Raw genomic sequence first — 27,463 nt, forward strand, 5'->3', positions numbered from 1 at the left:
AATTTAGTAAATACTGTGCTAAATAAGAGTTTATGAATTTTTTTAGCAATTTTATGTTAATGTTATTTACTATATTAAACTGTGATATATCGGCATTGAATCGGCCTATTGGCCACCCTGCTCTCTGGATATCGGCATTGGCCATTAAAAAACCCATATCGGTCGATCACTAGTGACGATACCAGTGTTTCTGCAGTACCGGTAGTACCGAGCACCGACTCAATCCGGTACCAGCACGCAGTATGACTGACACACGACAGCTTTAAAATGCTAATTTTGAGCTCATGCTCTGTTATTCCTTACACTGAAATGGACAATTAATCAAATTTAAATCATGACATGTCCTAGTGTGATTTATTAAACAGCTAAAGGCTGCAATCTTAGTGTGGAAGAACTCCGTACTTTGAATGAATGTATAAATCCAACCGCTCATATATATTGAGAATCATTCATGACATGTATGTATGAGATGACAGAGCAGAGCACTAATCTACAGTGAACCATGCAGCACATGTAAACTATATATTTATATAATTAAAATCACAGCATTTGCACTTTAATCTCAACTCAACTTTACTTGTATAGCATTTAAAACAACAGTTGACCAAAGTGCTTCACAGTAATAAAATTTCAAACATAACATTTCAAAATTACCACATACACAAACACCAGTAATCTAAAACTCAAAATACAAACACTCCAAAGCTGTGTCCTACATTTCATTTGTCAGACTCAAAGGCCAGTGTAAATAGATGAGATTTCAGACGTGACTTAAATGTCTCCGTCGCAAACTGTTTATCCGGAAAGTGAAGCTTCAGGCAAAAAATACACGTCATAATAAAAGCACATTTAAAAATATAAGCTAGAGCCCTGAAATTGAAGAAATTGTGACAGAAATATATTACAACTGTATAGTAAAATGTAATTTGCACTGTAATGATAATAATAATAATTAAGCAATTCATCACAAGCAAGACTGCTGTTGAATAGAAGTAAAAAAAAAAAAAAATGAAATGACATGTTGAAAAGTTCTATTTTCACTTGTTGAAAGTTTTAAGAATGAATTGATTAGACACCATTTTGATGATGAAATTAAATTAAACTAAAACATGGAGTTCTGGAAAATAATAATAATAATAATAACAACAAAAAGGAAAACATGACTTGGTAAAGAATAAAACAGATTTCAGTAGAGCATTACTTAAAAACACTTAAGCAATGCATCCTTGATTGAGAAACACTTGAAGGAAACATGCATTCCTTTTCATTTATTTACATTGAAAAGTCTAAACGGGTGTGTTCAGTATCATATTGTCATTTTAGCATATTTATGCTGTGGTACCGAATTTGTTATCGAGAACCGAAGAAATTTAACTGGTATCAGTACCGACTACTAAAATTTTGGTACCGTAACAACACTAGTTGACATTAATTCGTCATGGCAACGAAGTTGTAAAATTGGCAATAACTTTACACAGAAAAGGTTAGTAAGCGATTTTATCATACTAAAATCATGTTAACACACATAGTTTATGTCTTGTGGTTTACACTTTTGAAACAGCGAGTATTTTAACGTTCAAAAATTGGCCCCATTCACTTCCACTGTAAGTGCCTCACTGTAACCTCGATTTTTGCTTTATTTAAAGAAAAGGAGGGGCAAGTCAAAATAAATTTTTGTGGTAATCAATATTTTGCTTAACTTGTATTGAACCTAGAACAGTCCTTTAAAGGGAAAGCATCTCTAATGCTGTGTGTGTGTTCGATGACAGTTGCTAAAATGTGTGAAAAGCTCGAACCACTCTTCCCAGAAACATGATACATTATAGATTTGTCCCACCAGATCCTCCACTGTTTTGTGTAGCACGTCACTGAATGTCTTGAAAAAACAAGTCCTTGCCAGTAACAGTAAAGTCTTGTTAACTATGTGGAGCAGTAATGTGTTAAACAGCCTTTGTTGTAGTCGATTTTGCATTCGTGCCACCGTTTCTATTATGTGTCTGTTAATACTTCTCAGATCTGAACAGTGAACACGTTCCGAGCTGCCCTTTTCTCCAAAATGGAGGACATTCTATCTCTGAGTGCTTTGCTCCAAAGCAGCTCCCTCCCTTGCGTTCGCTGGGCCCGTTTTATACAGCCCAGTTGTAAACAAATAAGAAGTAAACTTGGCCAAGCTCTAAGAGAGAACTCTTTGACTACCTCCGTTTTATTTTTTCATTTCTCTTTTACAAACCATTTCCAGATATTTTCCTTTAGAAATGGCAGTGATCTCACTAAGACTTGTAGAAAACCATATGGGTGCCGGGGTTAGCTGAGGACACCGAAGCACCTTGGCAAACATACAACTTCCCTATTAGAATCCAAGATACATTTTTCACATCAGTGAAATGCCTGTGTACTCGTTTATGTTTTTAAAGAGACACGCTAAAAAGGTCCTTGCAACTTCCATGCCTTATCTTATGCCCACGAAGTAAAATTTAAGAGAAAAGGACAATTTGCGTGTCTAAAAACAAAGTCCCTGTCTCTTTGTGTTTGATAAGGACAGACCTTGGGAAAGCATGCTATGCTGTCTAGCCAAACTGTTTACATTTAACGTGACATTAAAAAATATATTCTTACTTGTTTCACTAAACTTCAATCAGTAATCGACCTTTAGTGTGAAAAAAAAAAAAAACAGGATGGAAGAAAAAGATTCACAAAGTTAATGCTGCAACACATGACTGACAATTATGTATGCAAAAGGGCAGGCAAAAAGTTGTTGGCACACACGGTGTGGAAAATCCCCATTGTACCAAACCAGCTCATCTCTAAGAGGTAAATGTTACTAGTCTGCCAGGTGAGGTCTAAACCTGGCTGCCTAAAACTGGTTTTCCCGATGTGGGTGTGTGAACGCGAGTATGTGACGCTGCCCCTATAGAAGTGATCTGAGGTGAACGATATACAGTGCATGACATAAGAGCTAACGCCAACCCACAAGGTTAGTACAGGGCATGTTAGAGAACACAAGGACTGCTTTTTAACTCATATTGATTACTCTTTAAGAAGGCCACGTGTACAAAAGACAAAAGGGTTTCACATTTTTCACATTTGAATTTAGCATACAGTCAAGGCATATATTAAAAAAAATAAAAAAATAAAAAAAAATCTTCTTTTTCTTAAAAAAAAAAAAAAAATCTGGGTTACAGTGAGGCACTTGGAAGTGAATGGGGCCAATCAGTAAACGTTAAAAACTGTTTTAAAAGCATAGCCACAAGCCGTAAACAATATGTGCGTTAACATGATTTTAGTGTGATAAAATTGCTTACTAACCTTTTCTGTGTAAAGTTATATCCATTTTTACAGCTTTGCTGCCATGGCGACATAACGCCGTAAACCTTGTATTCCCAGTAATTTAGTAATCCACCGCAAAAACTTTATAGCTCAAATTATACACAAGTTTTACCAGAAGAACTAATGTAAGTGCTTTTATAAAATTAGAAGCTTCAAATTTCTCCCTTGGAACCCTCCCAAAATTTGACCCATAACTTTCATTACGTGATTTTTGCTTTTTTATTTTTATTTTTTTTTAAGTCAAAATAATTTTTTTGCGTTAATCAACTTTATATGCCACAAATGCTGTCGACTGAGCTTAACTTGTACTGAACCCAGAATATTCCTTTAAATTAATAAAAATTCTGTCATTATTTACTCATGTCATTCCAAACCAAGACTTTTTTTCCATGAAACACAAAAGGAGAAATGTTGAAGAATGTACTGGCAATTCTTTTCCATACAATGAAAGTGAATGGGGAATCGGGCCTAAAGAGATACATTTTTATGGCATGATTTTAAATTGTGTTATTCATTTAAACCACACAATGAGGCCTTTACGACATCACAGCATAATTTCCTGTTTCAACATAATTTTCTGAAAAGCTGCTTTGAAACGATGTGTCTTGTGAAAAGCGCTACACAAATAAAAATGACTTGATTTGACTTGAATCGGGCTGTTGAGCACTAAAAAAGTATCATAAAAGTAGTCCATATGACTCGTGTGCTATATTACATGTCTTCTAAAGCTATACAATAGTGTTGATGAAACTAATGCAAAATTTAACAATCTTACTTACTTATTTAACAAACTGACTTAATTGTGTGTCAGTTAATCACACAAACCTATAGACCAGTGGTTCCCAACACTGTTCCTGGAGGCCACCCCCCCAACACTGCACATTTAGTATATCTCCTTTTTCTGACACACCCAATTAAGGTCTTGGGAGTCTCCATTAATGAGCTGATGAATTGAATCAGGTGTGTTTGATTAGGGAGATATCCAAAAATGTGTAATGTTGGGGGGCCTCCAGGAACAGGGTTGGGAACCACTGCTATCCACCTTTTCCTGAACGCAGAAGCGTTCCACGATTCGACTGTTTTCAATTTCCGGTCTCCAGTGTTTTCACTCGCATCGGCGTATATTCTTAGCGGGTAATGTAATGTTTAAGGTAAAAACAAATTCAAAAAACATGCTGATACTTCACAGAGTACAGATGACTGTTTTTTTTTTTTTTTTTTAATAGACAGTGCCTCACCTGAGTGTGTAGATGACATGAAGCGATGGTCCGAGGTTAGTTGTGTTGATATTCATTATTCTGAGTTGTTATGACAACAACGGCACAAGTTGAGCCTGAAATTCATTTTTACACCAAGTAACACTTAAATGGTTGTTGTTCTCCTCTGGATCGCTCATTTTGGCAGTTTTTACTTGGCGTCTCGAGACCAGAAATACAAAACAGGCAATTAGAATCATCATGGTGGCACCAAGTAGTTGGTAAGGAAAACTGTGGATAGACCATTTCAAGGGCTGTTCATTGGTGACATCAAGTGACATCATTGTTCCATTAACATTTCCTGCTTGTCAAAACAGAGACTATTTAGCAGAGATAGGCCACTTCTATTAAAATGAATAGGAGGAACTGGAACGCCCAACGGTCAATCCACCTTACAGGTAAAATATCCAATCACCTTTTAGATACAGAAATCGCCTTTCAATCAACAGGAGAACACGCATGCGCATTAGCTATACAAGACGGTATAATTGCATTTATAGCATAATCTGAGGTAAAGTAAGACAATTTATTATACCAGTTGTGATGGAACGACACGCCCTTCCCATGGATCATCGTTGCCCCGCCTCGCATGATCCCAATTAGGAGCCTCATCACTGCTGCCTTTAAACATCGAGCGTGTCTCTCCTCGGGAGACCGCTCTCTACCTGCTGGAGTCTTTACAGGTTCAATGGAGTAGGGAGGGTCCGATATGAGCTAGATGCGTCACCGGAACCACGGCACAAGTTGGAGCATAAGTCGCGGCCAACAGGCCAGGATGCTGGGCTGCTATTCTCCTCAAGTGCCGAGGCCCAGGGAAGCTGGACCGTTCGAGTGAAGCCACACAGTGTTGTCAGATTTTACTGCTTATTTGAAATATTTTCTTTTATCGTAATCTTTTTGGAGATTTCTGTCTTTACCCATACAAGTAAACAGGAGCTGCACTTTTATGCCACTTGTTTACATAGAAAAATAGCTGCCCAAACTGCCCAAGAGCATTCCAAAAATGGCCACCAAGTGGATTGGCTTACCTTGAAAAAGAGACGTTGTTTGAAAGGATCTGGAAAAATGTCTGGACCATTCTAATTCCTTTGTTTTTGTTTACATTCTTGAAATGGTCTATACAGAAACTATACACATACTGTACCTATTCTGAAAACTTGATATATAGCGTATAAGTCGTATGGATTAGTTTAATCATTTTTCCCCCCGTAATTTTGGTGCCTGACAGCCCGAGTTCCTTTTCACTTTCATTATATGGAAAACAGTGGCCAGTCCATTCTTCAGCATTTCTCCTTTTGTGTTCCACAGAAGTCAGTCAGTCATACAGGTCTGCTAGAACAACATGAGAGTGAGTAAATGATGACATTTTCATAACTGGGTGAACTATCCCTTTAAGAATTATTTTTTAACCCTACACAAGCTGTTGCGTAAACCATTCCCATTGACGTCACAGCCATAGTAGGAAATGCTGTGCCAACCACCAAATCATTCCATGGAATAAAAATAATTCCTTTTCATAGGCATGAACCGAAAAAACTAAAAAGAATGCCAAACAGGCAAGACATCAAAGATCTAGTTTCTTAGTTTATAAGTCAAGCGATCTGGTGAGTCCAACCAGCCCCAAATTCTTGAAACTACCGTAAAAATGAAGAAGAAGAAGAAGAAAAATCACTCATCAAGTATAACCCCATGTTCAATGAAAAAAATAATATAATTTATTCCTCTAAGATAAATCCTTAGGGTAAGATATGGAATGTTCAGCTCAATTAGGAAAAGTGGATAGCTCACTAATTCTGATAGATATCTCAGATTAAATTGTCAAGTAATTACATTGTAAGCTTTCACTAAAAGGGGGGTTAAAAACAGAAATTCACAACCCAATACCCAATTCTAAACATTTTCTACTTTCTCAAGGGCTAACATAATCATTTGATAGCAACAGTTCTAAGATCAGTGCAGAAAGCAAAAAGCTACTGTATCAGGTGGTTTGGTTAAACCTCCGTGTCCCTTGAATAAAGACTGCCGTTTGTGCCCGTCTTCTATGTCCTCAGAGATCCCATTGGATATCTCTCTAACAGCATCATTTTTAGCCAAGTCAGACCTGCTACTATGATGATTTTCATATTCGTTGTGGATGTAAAGAAAAAATAAGAAATTGGTGCATTCATGTGCAAGTCATGTGAAAAATTGCAGGTCATTGTTAACTTGCTTTCCTTCTATCTATTTTGTGCATTTTGATGTCAAATTGTATATAGAAATGTATATAATATAATCATGTTAAATACATCCTATAGTTAAAGTCAAAATCCTTAAAGATCCATGACATTTGGAGTTTTGTGCTTTTTACTCCATGTCTGTTATCTTTGAGGCCATCTTTATGCTAGCTAGTCTACTTCTAAATCAATAAATTAAAATAAATAAAATAATAAATTGACCAACTTTTACCAGACAAGCATTTAAAATTTACTCTCTTCTTTTCCAGTAAAAACAGACCAAAAATATTGATGACTCCATAGGTGTATCCAAATTGTGTTCGATAAAATGCTCTCTAGAATGAGAATGTCCCTTCCCACAATCTCACCTGCCACTGACTAGCAATCACAAGTAACAAACCATGGTTCATGGCTGTGAAGTAAACTAAAGGCTATTTTAAAAAAGTGATGGGCCATTTGACTGTCCCACCTCAACTTGCTGTTTTAATAGGAAAAACATCAAGGCAGAAAAGAGAACTGCACTTGCCAAGTGATTTCATAGGGTCTCTAAATAGCCACACTTCTTTACTCAAGCCCGAACCTGATAGTTCTCTCATGTTATGATTTATAAGTTCTGATATTTTAGTTTTTATTGTCTTTTCAGTTATATTCTAATGCTGTTTTTTTACATATCGTCTTGTTACCAGTAAATAGCTGAATTTATCTTGGAAAATGAAGAGAAGCCGGTTTATATAAACAACATTTGGGCAAAATGGCTCCTACTGGTTAGGACCAGAACATCAAATACAAAAATCTTCTGAAACAAGACTTCTAATTAAAACCCTAGAATCTGTATTCTTTCAGATTAATACAGAATACCAATTGAAATAACATTTTGGTATTACATACAACATTATTTTGTTGGCTATTCTATGACCAAGGACCTCTAATAATCATGCAACCATATAAAGGCCTCCAGACGAAAGGTACCAAGCAACCAAACACAATATAATATGATCATTATGATATTAAATATCATTACATATGCCAGGTTAATGTGATCTTCCATGAGTTTTTTGGTGTGGCAACTACTTCATGATAATAGCAAGGCCAAAATGTCAAATGCCTATAAGACATGGAACATTATCTTTCCTTGTGAGTCTTGTCCCCTTATAATACTACATTATTAAGCATTAAAGCTTTTTAGAAGTTTGTGCGAGGAGCATGCCAGCGCAATGGAAAAAAAGGAACCACAGTGTAACTCCAGACTTAACATTGCTCAGTTCTTGCCAGTATTTGCTTCAATGAACAATGTTAGCATATTAGCGCCTGTTCTGTATGTAGAGTGAGTTTATGATGTATAGCTGGTGTCAGTTCTGCATCTAGGAAATGTAGTACATCTAGATGTGTGTATGTGGCTGTTTTAAACCCTCCTTTTCATGTGTGGACCACTGTTGGAATTTCAGCTACCTTTGTACACCCTTGGACTTCATGGTCTTTAAAATATAACATTATGTGCTGCAATAATAAACGGCATTGTCCGATCATTGAGATTCTTCAATGAACAATTAACAGACTCTGAATTTGACATTTAATTACATTAGTGAAGGTCACCATTCAAACTGGTGAGATTAGTTATCCTGTAATCTGATTTAATAACCTCTGGTCTAAAATACAGCAAAGAAAATAATTCAGTAAACAATGCTATAGAACCAGGGTTTTTAACCAGCGGCCCATAATATGTAAAACATTTAGAATTTTCTTTAAAAACATTATTTATTTATTTATATATATATATATATATATATATATATATATATATATATATATATATATATATATTCTGACTAGTACATTAATTATCTATTAACCATTATAGAAGGCAGAAGGCAATAATGTTTGTAAAATGTGTTAATAAAAGACATTATAAAGTTTTACAGAAATATATATATATATATAGATAGATATATAGATATTGGGGGTCCCTGGGTTGACAGAGTCTGGATGGGGGTCCTTGTGTCGGAAAAGGTTGAAAACTCCTGCGAGAGTACCCTTATACTAGTAGTCCCACTCAAGCCATAAATTTAAAAAAAAAGTCTTGCAAAATGATTATAATATTGTACACTTGTAATTCTGTTTAACTGTAATTCTATAATTTCCGAAAAAATCGTTTTGTCTAATAATCAATTGAAAGCCAGCTGACAAACTGGCTGTCACTTTTATATGTCTCTCGCTGTGGCATGTGAGTATCATGTTTGAAGCATTAACTGAGTTTGATGTTTCCAAAATAAACAGCACACAATGCCTCCTTTTGATCTCCGATTCATAATATTCCTAAGATCATGATTTATTTGTTGTCTTTTGGTCACATTAATCATTTTCATCTCTCCAAAAATAGACAAAAGAAATGTTCAACATATTGAAAGACTACAGAACATGACTGGGAATATAAATTCATACTTGTATATTATAGCAGTCTTCTTGAAAGTCTGTAAGAATTAATACTGCATCTATCACACACAAAAACTAAATTCAGTCATGCACAGAAAATACACCCCTTCTTACATCAATAAACATCCATAAATTATTTTCAAATATTCAGGTATACTCTTATCTTGACTGCATGTATATTCGCAAAAAATGCATGTAGGCCAACATGACTTCACGTATTGCAACAATATCGATTAAAATCAATGGGCTGATCATTATATAGACATCAATCTGTTGACACCTCAGGTCAATAAACCCACTATCAACAAATGACATTATTAAGCTCATACAATGTGATTCTTCAGTACAGACAAACTAGTAAAAAGGCTTACATCTTGAAAAAACAGCCTTAAACACTGAAATTGCATGTTGGTGAAAGTTACTACAGAAACAATACATTTCAAGAGTGTTTATTATTATTATTATTAATACCAACCTTAATATGATAAGAAACTTAATGCTACCCCAATTAATCTCTTCAGATCAAGGATAGGCCTATAACATACAGTATTCACATGAACTCTACATATGTCTGTATCTTTAAAGATGCCCAATGTGCATAAATGACATACAACTCAATACAGAAATGTAATCAGAACAATCTCGTTTAGTAGGGTGCATTAATGCCTGAGGAAAAAAAAAAAAAAAAAAAATTCCTCTGTTGAGAATTTTCAAAAATAGGCTATTTATACTTGCATCACATATATAGGCATATCATAAGATTAAAAAATAAATAAAAAATAATGTTTAATTCGGTTTGAGAGTGCACTCTCGCATACTAAAATAAAACATATCAAGGCTAAATCATACAGTTCACGCATACAGCAACTTACCAGTCGGTAAAGCGGACAAACACACAGCCTACGCAGCCATGGCCCACCTCCCCATTCCAACTACCATCCAAAACGACCATAAAACAACTGCACTTTTGAAAAAAATCAATATACATGCTCTTTTTAAAAGAAAAAAGGATTTTAGTTTAATTAAATTGCTGGACCACAGGGAACAACAGGTCATAACTGCACGATTACTTTCAATGTAGGCTAGATGAAGACAGCTTGATTCATAAACTAATATATATATATATATATATATATATATATATATATATATATATATATATATACACACACACAATATTATAAGAAGCAAAAAATAATGACAAATGCTATCATACTTTATAATAGGATTGACCCTGCACATCAATGCACGCTTATGCCATTCCCCTCAGCTAACCACTAAAAAGTGTCTGCATCACAAATTGGTGAAAAGAGAGATGAAACTTCTCATCGTGAACCTAATGGTATTTAGAAAGGACTGAAATGTGCTAAATAATAAATAAAAAAAAATGCTTAATCAGATTTTATTCTCTTTGTATTCTCCATCGCGGCCTGCTCGAGAGAATTCGGAGACTGACGAGTGCTAACAAAACTAGCGACAAATATTACTGGAGTGTAGCACACAGGGTTAACACAGAGGTTTTGATTTAGAAGTAGGCTACAGGACCGTCAAATCACGTTATTTAATAATAAACATTGACTTTCATTCTATATACGGCAGCACTTCTCTTGAAAATTCCTTAACTTTGAATGGACCGTTAAAATGAGATACGTTATGTTTTTATCAATAAGTTAAAATCCGCAAGCCAATAAAACTTAGCCAACGCGGCTCTGAGATTGCAGGTGAGCAAACCAAAAACCCAAGTACGAACAAATGAACCATCTCTAACACTGATCATTAAAATCAGGCTTAAAATAACGAAGGCTTCTTTTTATCCAAATCGATTCTCTCAGATAAAACATTCCAATAGCCTAATAAAAGTAGCCAACATCGCAATAGCATCTCCCCACCTAAATAACAACGCAATCGCATGTAATTTGCGATGAAATAAACAGATTATATAAAACAGGCATTTTATAATACAGCATCGGGAAGCAGAGGGTAAAGGATAAATTAATGAAAAAAGGCGACTGGGGTGTTTGTTCCACTAGCCAATGTCACGGCTCTCACACCCGCCGTCTCATTACTACACACAGAAAACAATACAATCAGCGCTTTGATCGGACCTCTGCTCGAAGGCCCCGTTGCCTCCAAAAAATATTCGGCACATTAAGTTTCTTGTGTTGAAAATGGCCGAGTTTTTTTTTTCTTTTCCAAATGCGTGCGTTTTGGGCAACAAGCTGGCACTTCACAAAACGGAGTCAAAAAGAGGTCATTCAGTAAGTAAAAGCCGTAGAACACGGAGCAGATGGGCTTCATTTAGGATATCTTTTGTAACTGAAACTACATTTCGGTCTCTTTACGCACTTGGAAGAACGACTACAATTTCGGTCACTTCTTTAGGCTGCGTATCCCAATTTAATGATGACAAATAACTCCATACTTTCATCCGGAATTTGTCCGTGCTGCTAACAACAAAGACGCAGAACTACAAAATTCGTAACAGTTCCGTTAGTCTCAGTTAGCTTGAGACCAAAGGCTAGCGTATACATCTACCGGGGGCAATAAAATATTAGCAATAGCCCGGAAAATACCAGGATAAGCGAGTGACATTTTGGAAGCATGGCATCTCATCCGTTCCTGAAATTGAACAGGACATTTTATGTTGTACCGCTCACGGCCTTTAATTTGCGATCCATGACAGTTAACACACGATTAGAGCGACATTATTCCGTCCAATATTTTGGAGGGATGTAGGGAAGTCCCTATAGGCTCTCTTGAGTCGTATTGTGCTTGTCGTGTCATGGTTCAGTGATGTACGGTACACTACGTAGAGTATAAAATATCCATAATAAAATAACAGTATTAATAAAACTACAGCCAAAGTCGTCGCAAGCCGACAACTCTTATACTATTAGAAAATGAGCGCTCAAGCAAAGAATAATATGGCAATTTTACCTGAGACGTCACTTCAGACAAGCACGCGTCTTTTTTGTTTAATGCCAGAAAACACTGGATGATTTGCGAGAACTCAAATCCCTCAAAGCAAGCGAATCATATAATCCCATGTGACAATTCTCGAACAGCCAAATGCAATTGCGTTAAGTTTTCTATATCCTCTTCTTGGGTGGTTTATGGATGAAATATCGAGAAGAAGCGCCAAAGCCTTACGTTTGAGCTAATAGTATACTTCAGTTGAAGTTTTCTCTTCTTCAACTCATATCAGGGCAATAACTGCTATTACTCTTCTTATAAATAGCCAAACATAAATAGTATAAGCACCCTCCCTCCCTCTCCCTTCCCTCTCCTTATTTCTTACCTGCTGCTCTAAGGGTCTTTCTTCTCCAGTGGCAACAGCGCTTCCCTGGTTTTCCCCCGGTAAGGACTGGGTTTATTAATATTGTCCCTTACTTTGTTTCATTTCTCACTTCCATCTTCTTTCATCTCATCAATAAACACACGCTGCAGCCTACCTTCGGAGAGGACATCACGCAGCTCACTCGTGCCCTCCCATTTTTTCACTATTCGTCGAAGATTTTGGGCAGCCACGCCTTTCTACTGGCGATTGGAACGGAATGGACTTTCTTGAAGCACGTAGGTTGCGATATAAATCGTTCAACATGACTTTACCCCAATCGTTGAGCCGCACGCCCTCCCTTTCGCGCGGCGAGGAACGCTGAAACTGGCTCCATTGCGGCTCTGAAAGTGAAACTATTTAGCCTTCAACGCAATTGTTGTGTTCGAACCAGCATGGACACCACGCATCATCAGTTTCTTAATTATTGGTCAGTGCGCACGTGCACATGCAGTTTCCGTTGAGTGTTTAGATGCGCTCGCAGTGGTGCCCCTATGAAGGAGTTTTTGTCATGACGCCTTGCTTCTCGAGCATGCAGAATATACGCACACTAGCTGGGCAATAATGTTATTTGGTGTTTCGCGAATCAAACTCCCCGAAGTCCATCGTCCCATCCGCGATCAAAAGGGCAGACATCCGAGATTCATGCATGTTTATCATTTTTAGATAGCCTACTTTAGATTGGTTCAGGACGACGTCAATTTATTTCTCAAAATTATATTTGGTCCCACATTGGATGATGCCGCTGCCCGTCAGCTTGCAAACCAGCAAGCTAGATTGCCCGTGGTGCCTTTTCACTTTCTACGCATTTCTATTTTCCCATTTATTTATTTTTTAACGTCCATAGCTGACCTAAATAAAACGTAAGGAGAGTGCTGACGGTATTGCTGGCCAATCAGATCGTGAAAAGTGACACCGAACTTTTTTTGTTCACCAATACGTTCACAGAGTCATTGTGACTGACACAAAATAAAGCAATAGTGCTTCACGAGTCCCAGAGTACCCCGAGCGCCCCCCACCCCGTCTAGACAATGACAGGTGTGTGTGTGCGCGCGTGAGCGCGCGGTCGTCTGTAGTCTAGACAAGGAATAATCAGCCTTAAAGCATAAGTGATTTTTTTAGTTCACGCGCCGGGTTTGATATTAAAGTGTTTTTTTTTGTTTGTTTGTTTGTTTTTGTAACATATAACAATCGTTGCAATACGTAGTTAATAAGACCATCAGGAAATTATTATTATTATTATTATTATTATTATTATTTTATCGTGCTTTAGTGTTATGATGGCGGTGACCAGTAATAAATGCATATCATTATTTTTTTTACGTATGGAATGGATATTGGATGATATTGGGTGATTGGGTTGATAGCGACTTACCAATACGGTTTGAAGCTGCGGCTAAAGAAATGTTGGTACCAACAAGTGTTTGCGTATTTTTTAATGTTTTTATAAGAATGCTCGACCTTGGCCCACGTAAATATTTCGTCACATACAACAATCCCTCTCCTCCATAATATCATGACGCTAAGAATGAGCTTTCCGTTTGCTAGCACTCGCTTTCCTTGATAATGAGTTCCCCCTGCCGGATATAAACATGAACGGCAACGTTACTCCGGGGTTCACCGGGGGACACACGCACCGTCTGCCCTACATAACATGCACCCATTGTAGGCCGAGGTGTCAGCTGAGGACGACATGCAACCTAGAAACGGCGGTTTCGCCACTCCTTCCCTTTGTCAGTCGTATTGTAAACGTTGGCTAAGGGTCTTCTGATATAAAAACATTCCAAAAATACATCTTAACATCGAAAGAACGGCAGAGTTGATAGTACTGCAACCGTCCGAATGTTTTTTTATCGACGTTTTGAACAACCCGTGTCTTCCAGATCCCTCACCATTCTTTCTAGAAGGCGCTGTCCCAGGCAACTGTTTGTCTCTTCTCCCAATGACATCATCCGATCTTTTGTATACAGTTGTCAGGGGTTACTTGACGACATTTCAAGCGATGAAATAGTCCTGCCCTATATAAGATACGTGGTCCCATTTCCGAATTAACGTTAAAAAAGGACTAAATACGCTTTATCTTTATTTTGAACAAAGGTAATGTATGTGATATCCTTTATTAACAAGTCAGACATTAATGAATGTTGAATATCTGAGTAATGATTCTAAGCGGAAGTGCACTTCGTGACTTAAACGTTGTATATGTCGTTATTAGTTCTACAACATAAACTTTATGAGATGGCAGATTCCGGTCTAGCAGAAAAAGTGCTTATCACCGAAAGTGCGGAGACTATTCGCCCTAGTCCAGTGTTCACGGATCCCTATGAACGCTCCGTGAAGTATATGGAGTCTCATAATATTCATCAGATTTTTCTGGTGAGACCGAACAAATCTGTAGCTACAGCCGAGATATTTTCGCACGATTAAAATGGTAGACAGTGACAGATAGCTCAGCACAAAATGGCGAAGGACAATTTGGAGCAGAGTTGCAAAATAACAGCAAAGTAAACAAAAACTTTGATAAAATGTATTTTAAAATACATTTGCAGCTTTATTTTAGTTTATTGAATTAAACGACATGTTTTAAAAAAAAAATAAGCTCTGACTATCTTCTAGTGACTTGCAACATAATACGCCTTTCGGCGTCTAGGGATAAGAATGGTTGTTCACTGTATTTTTCTTTCACAATCTCCTTTGTCCTCTTTTAGGACACCACGGAGAAGCTGGTTTTTGATAGGCCAGATGATCCACCTCAGTTCATGTTAGAACAGGTAAATAACAATAATAATAAAATATGTATTTCATACACACAGAAACTAAAAGGCTCCCTGTATCCAAATATGTTATAAACAAATTGTATTTCAAGAATGATTTTTCATTACTCATAAGAAAGTCCTGATTTACTGTTCAATACAGATCATGTATGAATGCAATGAAACATTTGTTAATGTTTCACATGTGGACTGTGCCCTTTCAGTTGTAAAGTAAACATCATTTGAATGTACATTTTGTTTTTCATCTCATAGTTCATCAATGAATATAGGGGAGATTGGGCTAGTTGTCAGGTCAAGTCATTTTTATTTGTATAGCGCCTTTCACAACACACATCTTTTCAAAGCAGCTTTACAGAAAATCATGCATTAGCAGAAAATGAAACTGTAATATCTATAAAGTCTTAGTCATCATTGTGTTGTCTGATTAAATATGATTGTAAATTGTGTATAAAAATAATAAGTAAATAATAATTGTATTTAAAACCCCAGTGAGCAAGCTGAATGCGACTGTGATAAGGAACACTAAACTCCATAAGATGTTGGTTAATGGAGAAAAATAACCTTGGGAGAAACCAGGCTCACTGTGGGTGCCAGTTCCCTTCTGGCTAAACAGCATGAATATAATGCCAATATTAGTTTTGTATAGTGCAAATCATGGTTTAAAATGAGTAAACTAAGTAAGTGTTAAGGGCCAGTGTTTAAACAAAGATTTTGTATGAACTGTAAGATTAATGACTAATATCTTTGAAGTTCATCCTGGATTAACTGCAGAAGTTCACATAGATGCATTGTCCTTTGTTAGTTGGCTGATGGAGGCTTTTGTTGGCAATTAATTGATAATCTGTGTATTCCATTTTAAGAGTGTAGTCCATCATTAGACCAAGGTGATGCAGGCAGAGATCAGTGAGGTGCATCGCAGTTCAACTGGCAGGTCATTTCAATGAGGTCTCTCCTAAGTCCAAGGTTCAGGCAGTGGCATATGAAGTATCCCATGTCTTATGGTTGGAGTTGGCATCAGTTCATCTCCTGAAGTCCATCGTAATAGACTGAAGTGATGACTGGCTGGCACCGGCATTTAGTCATCTTCACTCACATCACATCAGACATGTAGCAGTGGAGTCCGACACCAAGCAGGAACGGAGCTGGATCTGGCCAGCTCTGGTAACCTCAGGATATCAATACTTTTCACACACACACACACACACATATATATACATATATATATATATATATATATATATATATATATATATATATATATATATACACACACACACACACATACACACACACACACACACAGCTCTGGAAAAAATTAAGAGACCACTGCAAAATGATCAGTTTCTCTGGATTTACTATTTATAGGTATGTGTTTGAGTAAAATGAACATTTTTGTTTTAATCTATAAAGTACTGACAACATTTCTCCCAAATTCCAAATAAAAAAAGTTGTCATTTAGAACATTTATTTGCAGAAAATGACAACTGGTCAAAATAACAAAAAAGACGCTGTTTTCAGACCTCGAATAATGCAAACCTGGAGAGGCCTTCGAGCCAAATTTGGTGGAAGATCGGCGATGATCTGGGGGTTCTTCAGCAAGGCTGGAATTGGGCAGATTCGTCTTTGTGAAGGATGCATGAATCAAGCCGTGTACAAGGTTATATCAAAACATATGATGATACTGGAATTTACGATTGGAGGATAGAATAAAAAAAATAATAATAATCTAAGAGAAATTTGAACTAATTAGACTTTTGACTCGAGCCTTAATAGTTACTGAGATATAGCCCTTGTGACTTACCGTGTATCAGCTAGCCCCTGTCTCCTCTATTATATTAATAAATTACATGTTTGTGTAGCTGTGAACTATCACTAATCACTATTTACTAAAAAACATTTGCAGGTACAAATGAAGATCAAAATCCGAGATGAGCCGAGCAATACATTTAAGATAGCAAGAATTCCAAAGTAACAAGGGCAATGCAAGGAACTGAATTCAAGTTTGTTCTCTTTTATTTTCTTATTTGAGGTGTATTGGTTGCAGGTGCTTCAGTGACTCAGCATTCTTGTTGTTTCCAAGCAACTGTCTTCATTTTTGTATTGTATTTTTTTACTTGACTGAGTTTGAACTTTCTCTTGATTTGCCACAATTTTTAGAAGATGTTATTCATTTTCAGTCAAATTGTGATATAGACTTCAAAAGAGCCATGGAATGGATGAATTTTTATGCATTTTCGTACACAATTCACTGATTATTAACTTCTAGCCTATACATTTTGGAAGTCTTTTCAAGTAAATTGCTGGTTGGACATTTGCCATTTGCAAAAAAAGTAGCTGGCTTTTACTCTCTACTCAAATTTCCATCAAGAATTTTGGCTGCATAAGTAAAGGAAGTCTTTGTTTATAGTAGGCTCTTCTTACAGTGCATTTCTATAGCTATCTACATTCCCTCTGAAGCAACATCTGGTGTTTCAAGACCAGTTTAGCAATTGCTTTAACGATATTTTGAAATAAGTCTAAAAACACTGCAAAAGAATCGTTAAGGGTTCATTTTACTAGTGTTTCGGAGGATGCATTGGTATGTAATGACAAGATGTTTTTCCTTCATTTCTGTCTCAGTCTAGTATGGCACTTGCATTTCATCTCTACTTTTTTAGGACATTGCAATGATAATATTCACTGTGGTTCTGACATTCACACCGTCCAAGCTGTCATTATTTTTTTTACTTGTTTTATTAAACAGTAGTACATTGTCTGTTTGACTTTGCATTTGTGTGTTCATATTTGTTTTTATTGTGTAAAACACATTTCTCATCTGTATTTAAAAAACACCACGTTTAAATACTATATATATATATATATATATATATATATATATATATATATATATATATATATATGTATATATAGTAGTACTAATAGCACAGAAAAATCTGCAAAAAAGATAATAAATAAATATAATAAAACATTGTATGGTGTCCTTAAATATACTTTTCAATTAAATTAGTTTAAAATCAGTGTAAACCTGTATGTCAAAGAGTACAAATTACATATGAAGCATTTTATTATTTTGTTCAGAAGGAATACATAAAATAAATCCATTTTGATACAAAAAGGGTAGATTGCAAGGTTAGTGTTCTTTGATTACAACCACTGACAACCTTCATGATATTTCACCCTAGTCATTGCCTTGTTTCAATATACATAGCCAAAACTTCTCTGCTTTAATGTTTATAGAAAATATCATTTTCTTTATACTTCCCATTTTTGACCTCACCATCTCATTATCTCATCTTATTTTTCTATAAATCTCTGCTAACCAAGTAACCAGGTGATTTGAAAATATTAAAAAAATGTATCTACTAATAAATAGAACAGAGAAAGAAATCATTTTTGAATTACAGTATTCAAGAACATTGACCTTTACACCATCCTCAAACCATTGGACATTTACCCTAAACATTTATACAAATTAATTTTTACTCTTTAGGGGCTTGGAGTACAGTTTTGTATACATACAATACTGGAAATAGAGTAAAAAAAAAAAAATACAATGAGACTATTTAATAAATATATGTTTGATTGTTGCCTTTATGTACAATAACAACTGTAATACTGTAGTTTTAGTTCTTATTGGATGGCATGCTCAACACCTAATTTCATTGTGTAGTTTGAAGTTATTTTACTGTATACACTGTCAGAAAAAAGGGCAAAAATTGTACCAAGGGGTGTAGGTGTACAACAGCTTGTCACTGGGGCAGAATCCTCAAAGGTAAACCCACAGTACCCTTTTTACAACACGAGGTACTAATATGTAACTTTTAGGGACAGATAAGTTACAAATACATTCCGACTGACATTTAAAGGGCACAGTGGGCGTACCTCTGAGGGTAATGCCCCAGTGACAAGCTAAAGGTAAAATATTAGAATTTTTTTTCTAACTGTGTTCATGTTTCTGATTGTAAACATAATATGTTCCAAGCGAGATAAAACAGCAACAGACGTGGGTAGGTAATGGGTCAATTAAATTGAGATATGCAAGTACAGACTGTACTTACTTATAGGCACCCAGGGTTCTCCTAAGGCATATTTGTGTTTTTCTTACAAAGTAAGATAGGAAAACAATTTCTGATATAAATCCTTAGCAGCAATATTTGACAAAAAGCTTAATACTTTCAATTTTGCATTATCAGGATTAATGGAACCTTGATTTCCAAGCATCATTGTGTGTTCTGTCGAGTATATTGTAACAGTGATACTAGGTTACATTTGATAACTCAAAAGTATCACTAGCCATCAAATTATGGGAAATAGTCAGTCCTTTTAACAGTTCACTCATTTTGCCTGTTACTTCGGTTGTCAAATATCATTGACCTCCGCTGTGGCTGGTAGAAGCAACTGGTTGAGGTCTCAAGCCTCTGGCCACTCTTTGGCAAAGTCATTTTATTACGCATAGTCACCCCTTCAGGAGTTTTGAGGTTTTCAGCAAGTTCCTTTGCGTAGACATCAAACGGTGATGCTTCAGCTTTAATAGGAGATAGGACTAGTTTACCATCATCCCCTACCGGAGGATAGTCCATGATTGGAAATGGGGGGCTGAACAGGATTAGGCTTTGAGGTCGTGGACGGTTTCTGAAGGATGATCTTTGAAGCAGGGTTGACCGTTCAGGTCTAGGACGGTCCATAAAAGTGTCCCCATTTGCGGATCGCTTCCGTCTCAGTACTGGAAGATCTTGGATTGATGTTGGTTTGCACGTCTCACTTGCATTGTCTTTGAACATCTGTCTTTGAAGCCCTCTTGGTGGTTCACAGATTTCCTGTTCCTCCTTGGGGTCTCTGACTTTCTGAAGGGGAGGTGCAGAACCTGCTTTTCCCAACTTGTTCTTGGCATGTTTCTTCTCCAATGTACATTTATTGATTTGATCAGTGCTCCCCTCAGGTACAGGATGAGGTATGTGGCTGTACTGAATTTTGGGTGGAATAACAGGCACAGCTTTAGCTTGGCAAGTTTTGATCATGAATGCGGTACGAACCGAAGACACGCTTACTGGTGCAGAGTTGCGTCGCATAGGTGCCTGAGAACCACTCAGGAAAAGTTCCAACTCTAAAGATGAACCACCATTCCTGGCTTCAGGTGTTCCCCCTTCCTGTGCAATTATTTGTTTTGTACTTTTCAGATACTGATAATTCGAGATGTCTCTGACACCTTTGTGTCCTAAATCAAGGTTTAGGGAGCATGGCCTGTGTTTGGGTACAATGTTTTCATTACTTCTCATAACAGTGCAGGACTCATGGGATATCTGGTGATGACATTTCTGAGTGGAACAAGATCGTTTTGGTTTTGCTTTGCCCATGTTTTGCAGTGTGGTGATTTCATTTGTATCAATGGGTGTCTTGAATACCTTGACCTGTGAAATCTTTAGTTGGCTCTGATCTTTGTCTCCAATCCATTTGAGGTTATCACTGTCAAAAAGCTTTGCTATCTGTGCCAGACAATTTTTGTTGTCTGTTGGGAGGTCAGAGTTTTCAACTTCACAGATAGCTGTCACAGCAACATCTGTTTGAGATGATGTAAGGTCATTGACCACAGCTGGTTCTTCAGCTTCAGCCAGCTTGCTGTTGGGCAAGTGGTCCACTTTTGGTTCGCTCTTAATTGCTTGACATGGTGCAATCTCTCTCTGTGTGAATAAGTGATCCTCAGGCTTCGGTGCGTGCAGAGGGCTGGTCACCCATTGCTTGGCAGTACACAAGTCCTCCCATGGTTCAACCTGATCCAAACCACCCAAATTACTTCCCCATGTGTCTGCATCATCTTGATACAAAATATCCAAAGTGAGATGTTGTTCATTCAGACATGATGAGAGTCTTTCCAAGCTTCCCTTGATTCTTCCTGTTAGGTCAAGTTTCCTGGTTTCACTGCAGACCTCCTCATTTTTCTTTTCACAGATATCCTTTATTACCAATGAATCATTTGTGTCTGAGAGAAGAGCAGTGTGAACATCTAATTTTACATCACTGCTTGAATTAGATGTTGAGACAGTTTTAGATGTGTCGTCTTTCTTAACACAATCCGTTCTTAGCTTATCTTCACTGGAAGGCCATGGGTCTCTATCTTGGAGAATATCTGTTTCCTTAAGGTGGAAAAATTGGGAAAGTTGTAGATTGTTAGGTATTGCGTTGTGTGACTCTTGGCTGTTTTGGTCAGTCCTACCAATAGCCAGGTAATTCCAGTCACAATCACATGACAACAACCTTTCAGGGAAAGGCTTCACAACAGAATTAAACATAGGAGCACCAGAATGATCAAGCGTTAAGTCTTTGGTAAGGTCCAGAAAGAGTCCCTTTGATGATATAGTGCTTGAGGGTAAACTACTTCTCCTACTTGCTCGAGCACTTGGCTTTAGAGTGTGCTCATTCCCAGTAATATTGGTGAAGCTGTGCTTAACTTGTTCATCTAGCATTTTAGCCTCAGTGACATTAACTGATATTAACTGATTACTGATTTTCTGATTCTTTCCAGATAATGACTCCTTGTTGATTACCACAGTGTCCTGCAAACACAAAAAACAAGAAAACAAAAAACAAATGAGGGCTGATCAAACTGTGCTTTACAAAAATTATATTTCTGTAAGACGATTGAACAGTAGCTTATAGGGTAGATAAAAAGGATGGGTAAAAAAGAATAGAACAGAATAATGAAACTATTACTATTGCTCTGACCTTCATTTAGGGATTTTCCAAAATTTCAGCATCAAACTCGTCCCACACTGTTTGTGCTACGGACATCAATTATGGCTCAAATTGTGCAGCTTATTGAGGAGATGGCCCAACAGGGAAAAAAAAAATCCCATTGACTGATGTGATCAGAGTCATAGTCATAGAGACTTGGGGTGGGTTCATTTGACTCACGCCAGCAAGCAACCTTCAAGTGTATCCCTAGTAACCCGGCCTCACCCTAGCTACCATTCATAGCACCCTAGCAACCATACAGCCTCATACCCAAGCCATATCTCAGCACAAGATAATTGTAGATACATGGGGGTCAGCTCTTTTGACTTGGGGCAGTGTACTGAGGCACTTGTTGGAACATGTTTGTGTGAGCTTTGCCACAGCAATCACCACTCACATTTCCATCTGAAAATGTACCTATCTGGTTTCTAACTACTATCTTTTCTCTATAGGCACATGTAGAGTAAGACTTGTAAGTGATTGCTAAGGTAACTTAAGCATAAATATTGCTATTGCTCATATCTAGGGTTTTTCTGAAAAATACTAACACTGAAGGAGGTAACTGAGCCCTATTTAGGGACCAGAATATAACAGATACTTACAATAGGGATGGAATCTTTAGCAGCATCCCATAAAGAACACCCTAGCAACCACCTAACAATGCTCTAGCTACTACCTAAATCACCCTATAGAAACTGCACAGCAACCTTGGCAAATGCATAGCAATGCCTTAGCAACCATACACAACATCCTAGCATTGTGTTTTGCACAGTGAGTTTTACTCTGGGAAGATGCAGTTAAATTTAAATCTTAATAAAAGTACAATGGACAATTGAAAGATGGTCCATGTGTTTTATCAGTTCAAAATCATACCAGTTCTTCCAATTTTGTGGTATTTTGTTGTGTTGATTTAGCTTCCAGTTCTTTCCCAGAGGACTGAGATTTTCCTTTGTAATCGACTCTTGCTTTAGTCTCAGATGGCACCGGAGACTCAAAATTCTCCACATGGGCAATCAGTTCTCTCACTTCGGCATCCTTGCCTAAGAAAATACAGAGAAATCAATGCAACAGTCAGGGGAAAATACACCCTAACCCAATATGATTTGAATAGTTAAAGATGGTGTGTGTAATTTCTGTGCCACTTGTGTCACCAATGGTAATTGCAAAAATAATGTGTCTTCTGAACACTCCCCTTAACTGCCACTGAATATCAAACAGATTGTCCCGCCCTAATCTAACACCTTTGGTTTAGCCAGAGTTGCTGTGTTGGGCATGGATTTCACAAAAGCATCACTAGCCAACTATGGTGGCAAGTGCCATTGTTACCAGCATAGTTGGACGATTTGGTATTTCCCAACACCATAGTTCCAATGAATATTTGCAAACAGTATCGCAAAGTTGTGTGGTTGGAACTACAGCTCTCCACTTGTGGTTAGAAGCAAGTTACTTGTTAGTTTGTGGTGTCGATGTCATTGCCGGTGAGGCTTCTACAGTATATACTTCTTTCCATATGTATATTTAATTCAATGTCTTTAATTCTGTCAAGACCTTTGACTCTTTTAACATGCACTTAAGAAAACAGCTTATTCCAAGGTTTCTGCAAACAGCTGCGTGCTGACATGTGATGTAAATGTGAAAGCCTTTTCCCTTAAGCGTAAACTCATTAAAGACAGCTATACTGTATGTTGTTGAACTGACGTGGTAAGAACAACGGATGTGCAACATAGTTACTATGGTTTTGGGAAACAGTCATGATTAGCTAGTTAATTTCTCCAACAACACACTGTACTATGGTGGAAAGTTGTGCTGGAAATGCATGGTCAGGGTTCTCAAACAAACAGAGCAATGATTTGATATCGCCACAGTTGACACTTTTGGGGGAAATCAACCTACAAATGTTTAACAAATATTACAAAATGTTGTCTCTGCATATTAAGCTGGTATAGAAGTGTTTTAACATAAAAAAATACACAAGCCTTCATCAGCCCAACTAACAAAGGACAATGCATCTATGTGAACTTCTGCAATTAATCCAGGATGGACATCAAAGACATTAGTCATTAATTTAAAGTTCATAAAAAAACTTTTTTTTTTTTTAAACACTGGCCCTTCCTTAACACTTTCTTAATTTACTAATTTTAAACCATGACTTGCACTGCACACAAATAACTAATATTGGCATTATATTCATGCTGTATAGCCAGAGGGGAACTGGCCCCCACAGTGGGCCTGGTTTCTCCCAAGGTTATTTTTCTCCATTAAACAACATCTTATGCAGTTCTGTGTTCCTTGCCACAGTCATCTTCAGCTTGCTCACTGGAGTTCTAAATACAATTATTATTTAATTATTTAATTTTTATACACAATTTACAATCATATATAATCAAACTACACAATGATCACTCTAAGACTTTATATGTACTACAGTTTTTTAGTTTTTTTACAGAACATTTTTCTGTTAATGCATGATTACCTGTAATTTGCTTTGAAACGATGTGTGTTGTGAAAAGCGCTATACAAATAAAAATGATGACTTGATTTGACAAGCCACCTTTAAAGGAATATTTCGGGTTCAATACAATTTAAGCTCAATCAACCGCATTTGTGGTATAATATTGATTACCACAAAAATTAATTTTGACTTGCCCCTCCTTTTCTTAAAAAAAAAAAAAAAAAAGCAAAATTCTGGGTTACAGTGAGGCATATACAATGTAAGTGAATGGGGGCCAATTTTTGAACATTAAAACACTCACTGTTTCAAAAGTATGGCCACAAGACATAAACGATATTTATGGAAACATGATTTTAGTGTGATAAAATCACTTACTAACCTTTTCTGTGTAAAGTTATAGCCAATTTTACAACTTTGTTGCCATGACAATGTAATGTCAACAAACACTAAACCCCTAAAATGACTGTAAAATGTACAATTTAAAGAAATTTACAGCTCAAATATTACATAAGTTTTGACACAAGAATTAATGTGTGCTTTTATAAAATTCTAAGCTTCACATTTCTGTTTAAACCCTCCAAAAAAATTGGTCCCATTCACTTCTTTTGTAAGTGCCTCCTTTTTTTCCTTTTTCTCCTTTTTCAAAGAAATGGAGGGTCGAGTCGAAATAAATTTTTGTGGAAATCAAGATTATGCCACAAATGCTGTGGATTGAGCTTAATTTGTATTGAACCCAGAATATTCCTTTAAGTTATTGTTTAAAAATTAGTTAATTTAATTATTCAGTTGAATGAATAATAAGAATAATTCAAGACAATAAATATGATATAATGAAATGGTAAAAAAAAGTTCTTTTGATAATGATTAATCTAATTACTTTATCTATAGTTAATTTAATTTTGAATTAATAATCACTAAACTAATATATATTTTATTGTTCACACATACAGTATACAGGGTGCTCCCCCCCCCAAAAAAAAACAAAAAAATGGGGCCACCATATTTGATTGCTCATACCTTAAAAAGGCATAAAGTCATTTGCATGATTTTTGGCTTCTACGACTTTTTAGCAAGTTGTTGCTCACGATGATGTCACAGTGATGTAATTTTATTGTTTAAAAAAAGTCTTAGAAGTACGGCAAAAATCATCAAAACACCTTTATGCATTTTTAAGATATGAGCAATCAAACATAGTGGCCCTGTTTTTTTTGGGCCACATTGTACTGTTTATCCATGACCACGCTCATACATGCATTCTACAATGGTCTTACTCTCTGTTGTCCCAAGAGTGATTTCATCAGTAATATCTCGTTTCCTCATCTGATTCTCCTCATTTTCTACAGGTAAAGAGCTGCTGTTGCTATAGATACTGCATCCACTGCCTCCACTGCTGTTACCAAGCGAGTGCTCTCTGTATCCAGCACCTCCCAGTCCAATCTCCCAGTCTGTGATCCCAAAGTTCCCACTGCTGCTACTGATCGGGATCCTGATTCCAGCATTGCCGAAACTGTCGCTGTGAGGGGGTTCCGGAGGTCCAGCCTCCCTTGTGGGCTTGAAGAGTCCCCCTAAACCCCTGTCCCTTTCTTTTCCTGGTGCCCTGCAGGGTGTGCTGTTAGAGTTAATAACGGCAGACACGCGCAGAGGAACAGACACGGCAAACGGCTCGGAAATATTGAGGGCCTTCCGTTGGTGGCGTGGTGAGGACTCCAGTGGAAACAGGCTGCCTGGAAAAGACGGTCTAGATGATACGTTATTAGCAGATCCAGAATACAACATCCGGCGGTTTTTAGGAGATGTGGGCTGGCAGCCGCTGCAGTCATCACCTTTGAAAACTTTCAGCTGTTCTGGAAGAGTTTTCTGCACAGAAGATGATAAAGCTGGAGATGTGGAAGAGACATTTGGTGCTTCTTGTCGTCCTTGACATCCTCCAGAAGCTGTATCCTGATCAAACTCCCATTTTGGATCTTTATCGTTCAGGTTGTAGTTGATGTCTGAGCCAAGAGTTCGTGATTTTAGAATTGGGACAAAGATGCCATTGCTTCCTCCTGCAGTGGGTATCTTGTCCTCATCTAAATTGGAGTGAAAACAAAGACAACTCTGTTAGGACACCTGTGTGAAATGGTGAACTAAAAATCACTTCGATACCAGTTGGATAAAAGCAGAGACTTATAGTAGAGTATTAAAATGAATGGGAGAAACTGAAACGTCAAATATAGAGGTGTAGAAAAGGAAGTCCTGCCTTACAGGTAAATAGAGACATCGCCTGTCAGTTAACTCAAGAATGCGCATTAAACAGACCAGTCTGAAAAAGTATTTTGTTTGTGCTAAAGAAGGAAATGTATGATTCCATTGTTGTCAGATTTTACTGTTTTATTTGAAATATGTTATTTGATTTTAATCTTTTGAACAACAGTTTGGAAATTCCTGTATTTCCCCATTCAAGTAGATACTGTGGGAGCTGTACTTGTATGCTGCTTGTACCTATAGAAAATAGCTGCCTGGGAGCGTTTTCAAGATGGCTGCCAAGTGGACTAAAAGTCACTGCAAAAATGGCTGAAGTGAAGTTATTTATAGCAATATTTGTTTGCAGATCCCACTTTTCATATTTTCCTGTTTTGTTAACTATTCAATGACATTTATACATTACAAGTATGCTTGAGCATCCAAATTATTTTTGGGGGCCACGGTATATGATAAAATACTAATAAAATCCAGGTTGTAGTGTAAAACATGGACTTTACCAGTGTTTCTTTATTTGGAGTATTAGGCTATGAAAAGGAGGTTAAATGTAAGACACTACCATTATTTAAAAAATACATGTATTATATATATTATAAAATAGATTTTAATATTAAATGTGTGATAAATATAATATAAATTAAATGCGCTTGTTAAGTAATTAACTCACAAATAGTTGCCACTTACTATAATGTATCATAATGATAATT

The 27,463-nt window shown here is 36.8% G+C and overlaps 3 protein-coding genes across 15 annotated transcripts in view; 1 reads left to right on the forward strand and 2 right to left on the reverse strand.

The window, feature by feature from the left end:
• Positions 1 to 12,790, reverse strand: part of LOC127435645 (zinc finger and BTB domain-containing protein 20-like) — a 138,070-nt gene extending 125,280 nt beyond the window's left edge. For all 5 annotated transcript variants that reach the window (XM_051689283.1, XM_051689311.1, XM_051689306.1 and 2 more), the window contains exon 1: positions 12,525 to 12,790. The gene's annotated coding sequence lies outside the window, so the exon portion shown is untranslated. The remainder of the gene's footprint in view (positions 1 to 12,524) is intronic.
• Positions 12,791 to 14,081: 1,291 nt separating this feature from the next.
• tex55 (testis expressed 55) lies at positions 14,082 to 25,988 on the forward strand. Of its 8 annotated transcripts, XR_007896366.1 has the most exons (5): positions 14,082 to 14,657; positions 15,269 to 15,331; positions 16,195 to 16,495; positions 16,853 to 16,991; positions 17,238 to 18,089. XR_007896366.1 is itself a non-coding variant. In XM_051690402.1 (3 exons), exons 1-3 carry the CDS (start codon positions 14,763 to 14,765, stop codon positions 17,304 to 17,306), a joined length of 306 nt encoding a protein of 101 aa, XP_051546362.1. In that variant the 5' UTR covers positions 14,668 to 14,762; the 3' UTR covers positions 17,307 to 18,089. The 8 variants fall into 8 exon arrangements, 1 of the variants encoding a protein (XP_051546362.1); XR_007896365.1 differs by having other exon boundaries at positions 16,853 to 18,089; XR_007896370.1 differs by lacking the exons at positions 16,195 to 16,495; positions 16,853 to 16,991; positions 17,238 to 18,089 and adding an exon at positions 25,859 to 25,988.
• Positions 18,375 to 27,463, reverse strand: part of LOC127435458 (rho GTPase-activating protein 31-like) — a 43,031-nt gene continuing 33,942 nt past the window's right edge. For both annotated transcript variants that reach the window (XM_051688977.1, XM_051688988.1), the window contains 3 exons: positions 25,787 to 26,584; positions 22,937 to 23,103; positions 18,375 to 21,885 (listed from right to left, as the gene is read on the reverse strand). In XM_051688977.1, coding sequence (XP_051544937.1) covers positions 19,666 to 21,885; positions 22,937 to 23,103; positions 25,787 to 26,584 — 3,185 coding nt within the window. In that variant the 3' untranslated portion in view covers positions 18,375 to 19,665. The remainder of the gene's footprint in view (positions 21,886 to 22,936; positions 23,104 to 25,786; positions 26,585 to 27,463) is intronic.

This window comes from Myxocyprinus asiaticus, chromosome 4 (assembly GCF_019703515.2).
Source record: "Myxocyprinus asiaticus isolate MX2 ecotype Aquarium Trade chromosome 4, UBuf_Myxa_2, whole genome shotgun sequence".
Lineage (NCBI taxonomy): Eukaryota > Metazoa > Chordata > Actinopteri > Cypriniformes > Catostomidae > Myxocyprinus > Myxocyprinus asiaticus.